The sequence below is a fragment of the Sander lucioperca genome, chromosome 1, assembly GCF_008315115.2.
Source record: "Sander lucioperca isolate FBNREF2018 chromosome 1, SLUC_FBN_1.2, whole genome shotgun sequence".
Classification (NCBI taxonomy): domain Eukaryota; kingdom Metazoa; phylum Chordata; class Actinopteri; order Perciformes; family Percidae; genus Sander; species Sander lucioperca.
In genome coordinates, this window is record NC_050173.1 from 2,107,024 (window position 1) to 2,112,712 (window position 5,689).

The 5,689-nt window shown below is 43.3% G+C and overlaps 1 protein-coding gene across 1 annotated transcript; it reads left to right on the plus strand.

Moving 5' to 3' along the window:
• Nucleotides 1–638: 638 nt before the first annotated feature.
• On the plus strand, nucleotides 639–2,474 carry LOC116042219. The gene is made up of 2 exons (XM_031288330.2): nucleotides 639–1,036; nucleotides 1,306–2,474. The coding sequence occupies exons 1-2, from the start codon at nucleotides 841–843 to the stop codon at nucleotides 1,743–1,745; spliced, it is 636 nt and encodes a 211-aa protein (XP_031144190.2). The 5' UTR covers nucleotides 639–840; the 3' UTR covers nucleotides 1,746–2,474.
• Nucleotides 2,475–5,689: the final 3,215 nt, after the last annotated feature.

The window sequence follows — 5,689 nt, forward strand, 5'->3', positions numbered from 1 at the left end:
GCGATGTGCGCATGCGTGATAGTCACATCGCCGGAACATGCGATGTGAAGAAGGGTAGCACACATAGGTAGCACACAGTAAACACTGTTTGTTGTATGGCTTGTTGCTGGGGTGACGTGCACGTTCCGCGTGCCTGCACAGTGATTGGTTCGCTGTGCCGCTGCTCACCGCTCACAGCCAACATTCTCTGGCAGTCCTGTAGCTAAAAATGAGCGACGAAGAGGATCCGCTGCAAAAAAAGGATGATTTCGTACCAAAAAGAAAGTAAAAAAAAAAAAGCTATTTGGCCCTACTTTGGCTACAAAAAGGAGGATGTTGACCAAAAACAGGTACTTTGTCTGGAGTGTTTGTCCAAAGTTGTTGCCACAAAACAAGGAAACCAATTTGTCGGATCACTTAAAACGGCACCACAAAGCTCTTTACGACGAATACAAAGTAAAATCTGGATGTCAACCAAAACAAAAAACTATTTGCGATGCCTTTGCCAGTGTGACACCTTACCAGAAAGGCTCTCAACGACAGAAAGAAATAACAGACGCAATAACGTTTCATATCGCTAAAGATATGTTGCCATTAAACACCGTTGACAAAGAGGGATTTAAGAACATGATCCGAACGCTTGACAAGCGGTATGTTATACCATCCCGCACATATTTTTCCCAAGTTGCGATAAAAGAGTTGTATGAAAAATGCAAATCCAAGATTGAGGCAGAGCTGTCACACGTGGAATACTATGCAGCTACAACAGACTTGTGGTCCAGCAGGACAACGGAGCCCTACATAAGTCTGACAGTCCATTTCCTCACAGAGGACTTCGAGATAAAAAGTCGCTGTTTGCAGATGGCATTTTTCCCGGAGAGTCATACAGCCGAGAATATCGCAAAGGCCCTGAGAGAAGCGTTGACCGCTTGGGGCTTAGATGAGACACGTCAAGTCTGTATAACAACAGATAATGCAGCGAACATGGTGAAAGCTGCCGCTCTGAACAAGTGGACCAGGCTGCAGTGCTTTGGCCACAGACTGCATCTTGCAGTTGGTGAGTAATAACCATGATCCTTATCCTAAATATACATTTTTACTCAGCTGTTTTACTTAATAACAAAAATTTGAAAATGAATGTGTTGCATGTGTGTAGAGCTTTAAAACGTAAGAAAAAAAAATACAGAAACTAAACATTTAATTTTAAACAACCTATTATTTAATCAGTGGCAAAATATAGTTTTATGAGCACATTTATTGTTTAAAATAAAACAGTGTGCTTCAATAATTAAAGTTTGCACTGTTTTGTTTGTTTTCTCCCCTTAGAAAATGCAGTGAAAAAGGATGGCCGCATTGATCGTGCTGTAGGAGTCTGCAAGAAGCTGGTGAGCCACTTCTCTCACAGCTGGAAGGCCAGAGATGCCCTGGCAAAAGTCCAGAAGGAACTCAATCTACCATCACATTGTCTCATCTCAGAATGCCAAACAAGATGGGGTTCCAGACAGATGATGATCAGCAGGATATTAGAGCAGCAGCAGGCTTTAACTCAGGTCCTGTCTGCAGACAAGAAGCTGCGGCATCTGATTCCAACCTGGCAAGATATAGATGTCCTGGAATCTGTAAGGAAGTCACTGAGCCCAATGCTGGATTTCACTGATGCACTTTCAGGGGATGAATACGTCAGTGTCTCCTTTGTAAAGCCAGTTCTTCAGCTCTTCAACACTTCTACTCACTACTGGAAATGCAAGAGGAAGACACAGAACTGACCAAGAACATAAAGAAGAAGATGCTGGACTACCTCAACAAAGTACGAATACGAAGATGATGATACTCAGAAGCTGCTAGATATGACATCTTTTTTGGACCCCCGGTTCAAGATGGACTTCATCAGTGCAGACAAGAAGCCCCAAGTTAAGGACAGAGTGGCATCACACATGATGGAATGCCAGGAGACATCAAGCTGCAGCACTGACGTGGAGCCCAACGTTACCAGTGCACCCCAGGCAAAGAAAGCAAAGAAGTCCTTGGGAAGCTTCTTTAAACAGAGTGAAACTGTAGCAAAGGGTGATTCCTCTCTGACCCTAAAGGATGCTGTGGAAGCAGAGTTAAACACCTACATGCTAACACCTCCAATAGACAAAGAGGAGGATCCACTTGCATGGTGGAAATTACACAAACTAAGCTTTCCTCGACTCGCCAGACTTGCCCGCAAATACCTGTGTATTCCTGCGACAAGCTCGCCGTCAGAGAGACTTATCAGTACTAGTGGCAACATCGTCAGTTGCCAACGAACCGGTCTCAAGCCTGCAAAGGTTGATAGACTTGTGTTCTTAGCTAAAAACCTTGAGTAAGCAAAGCATACAGGATGCACCCTGCTAAGGAATACTCAGTTTAGGAGATTTAATACAAATTATATGTAATTGTAATTGTAGTTTTATTTCATTTTGTTAAGCCATGATTATGATGATGACCAACACTGTTTTACTTTGGCACTTTTGCTAAGAAAAGTTGACTTAAAAACAAAAGATTGTGAACCAAAATGCTTATAAGTTGTTTTATAAAAAATATATTTATTTTAAGTTATATTTTTATAAACCAATCGGGGGTTGGTGTAAAGCTGCTGTTTTATTTAAAAATGTGTTCTGCTTTTCTGTTTACAGAAATCTGTTCTAATTTTGGAATAAAATATTAAGTGACCTTTTTGTCACTTGTAATGAAGCTTGCTTTTTAGTGAAATTATTAATATCATGGAATGGTAATTATTGACTGTAGCCTGGATTGATGGCTCACAATATCGCAATATATCGTTGGGAAAAAAATATCGCAATGTATTTTTTTTCCAATATCGTGCAGCCCTAGTTTGAAGTAACATAAGAAGGGACACAAGAGGTTGGTCACCCAGTGATTGCAAAAACATAATTTCAGTTGCTCATTACTTAAGCTATCCACCTTAAATCACCAGGACAGACATAAAAAAGGGGAGAGATGGAGGGATGAGACATGCAGGAAACCGCTTCAGTTTGGACTAGTGATGGCCAAATGAAGCCTCATGAAGCTTCGTAAGCCATTTTATTTATTTTCTGTGCCCACTAGATGGCGCTCTTGGTTTACAGAAGAGGGGCTCAAAGAATGGCAATTCCATGTGCTTTCAACCCTTTGTTGAACAGAGAGCGCCATCTAGTGGGCTTAGAAAATAAAGAAAATGCTTCACGAAGCTTCATGAGGCTTCATGAGGCCATCCCTAGTTTGGACCCTGGGCCTCTGCGTTGAGGAATAAACCTCTTCATAAGGGTACCAACTAATCTACCCGAGTTATCCCCACATTTCATGGTAAATTAATCACACGTTTTTTATCTGTATTTTCCGCCTCGAAACAAGACATTTCCTCGATCCTCGTCGTGTATGCATGTTGCACATGCCAGTGGGTAACGACCTAATAAACAGGCTAACAAACTCACCTCTTGATATGTTGCCTCCTGCTGAACAATCATATCTCAAATCTGAGCTGTCTTCCTTGGAGGAACTTATCCATGAACTCTTGTACCGCCAGTCTCAGATCATCACCAGGCTCCGAATGACCGGTGTGGAGCTGACAGCTAACCGGCTGCCTCCTACGTCTAAATCGGCCATCGGTGAACACTCGCCTGCTCCATCCACCTCCTGGTCCACAGTGCCGGTGTTGTGTTCCTACTGGTTTCCAAACAAAATGGTTTCCATATATTGTGTTTACCTAATAGCAGCAGTTGTTGCCAGCCTCTTTCACCAGATTTGTCACACAAACATATTACTGCCGATTTTCAGGTTGCATCTCTATCTGCGACTATGATTGTATAATTGAGCACTACATTGCAGCCACATATAAAAAAGAAATTTAATAAAATACAATTGTGGGGACACGCGCAGCCGTGAAGATGATAGAGCCGGGGAGGCAGTGGCTAGCTAACGTGGCTAACCGTGCTAACACGGTCAACAGAGCTAACACAGCTAGCGGGATTGCTCACCGACGTTTTCCACAGTGAAGCCGTCTTGTCTGCTTTAGCACTGTTGCTAGCACAGTAAGCCACGTAGTAATAGCATTCAATCTAAACAATGTGACACAAACACCCTACTAGCAGAGGCAGAATGTGATATAAATCTTACCTGATGAAGTGGAGGCTGAGGAACAGCGGCCAGCACTGCATTCCCCTTATTCACCTCACCCGGGGAGGAAAGAGCAGAACGTCCCCTCTGACTCAAGTCTCACTGCTAACAGTATTAGCTGACACAACATGTTGTTGTTGGTGGTGCTGCCTTCACCAGAAGGTACGGCACGGGCCGGCCCGAAGCCCGGGGTAGTGAGTGAGCAGCTCCGTGATGGCAAGTGGCGGTCCTATCCCCGAAGCTCTCTGCAGGCTAGCGGCGCTGCCAAACCCGCTGGTGGCGCTCTGACTGTTGCTGCAGGCAGAGATGAGAGCCTAGCTGGCTATCATGTCCTGAATTTTCCTCCCGAAAAGCGACTCTGAGAGAGGGTGGTTCAATGCAGGGAGTACAGGTGTCCCACCTGAGGTGCCCACAGACCGGCTGCAGTCGATGGCATAGGTTGACATGTCATCTCAGCCAGCATGAAGGAGTGGGAGTTTATTTTTTAAATTTATTTATTTGGACTCAAAGTTGAACGAAGTCTGTTGGTCCGCCATTGTGAGTCAGCAGTAATGCAATGTAGTGCCCGTCCCAGTTAACGTATCGTTTCTTTCCAATTTCCGAGTACAATGGAACGCAGCATTAACGGCACTGCCAAGCTCCACCTGGGCAGATGGGGAGAGACCAACCTCTGCTGACAGATGTAAAAACTGTGCGCTGAATTTGAATTTAGGGCGGGAAAGTTGCCACAGACACTCAGATTGTATTACTTGACAAAGCAGCAAATACAAGCTCTTTCATCAGTGGATCATATGCTCAATCACCATAGTTTTAACTCACTTTTTGATAGATAGGTACTTTCTAGACAATTAACTAGATGAAAATCTTACAGACAATAACTTTAAAAAAAATTTAAAAAAAACTTAAATTTCTAATATTTTTAATTAGATATATCCATCCTTGTAAATTAATTAAATTCACAATGTTGCATGAAGGACATTTTATAGTTTCTATACACATTTTAAATGCACACTCTACCTTGCTATGACCCGTTCTCACCCCTGCAGTAAGATGTATTACTTACCTCCAAGTGATGCTTTTTGTTTCCAAGATGCACAAACACGCACGTACGCAGACACACCCACACCCTCATGCACATCCATCGACAAACACTGCATATTAGAGTATTTGTCTTTGTCTATATGTCCTTGGTGAACAGGCTGCTGCACTAGAGAGTGAAGCTGCTGAATAATATGTCACACAGTGCTTTTAACACACACACACACACACACACACACACACACACACACACACACACACAGCAAGCCCAAGCTGCATCTTTACTGTCCTTGGTGAGCAGACTAGATCACAGGGCTGGAGGATAACATGACACATAAAGCCTTTAAGCCCATTTAAATGTTTATAGGGTGTCTGACATGGGAGAGATGGTGTGTGTCCATGTAGGTGTATTTACTGTACATCTGGTGTGTGTGAGAGAGAGAATTGGCATGTTGTCCTTGTCTGAGTCAGCATGAGCATGCTTTGATGCTCTCTGTGTGTGTGTGTGTGTGTGTGTGTGTGTGTGTGTGTG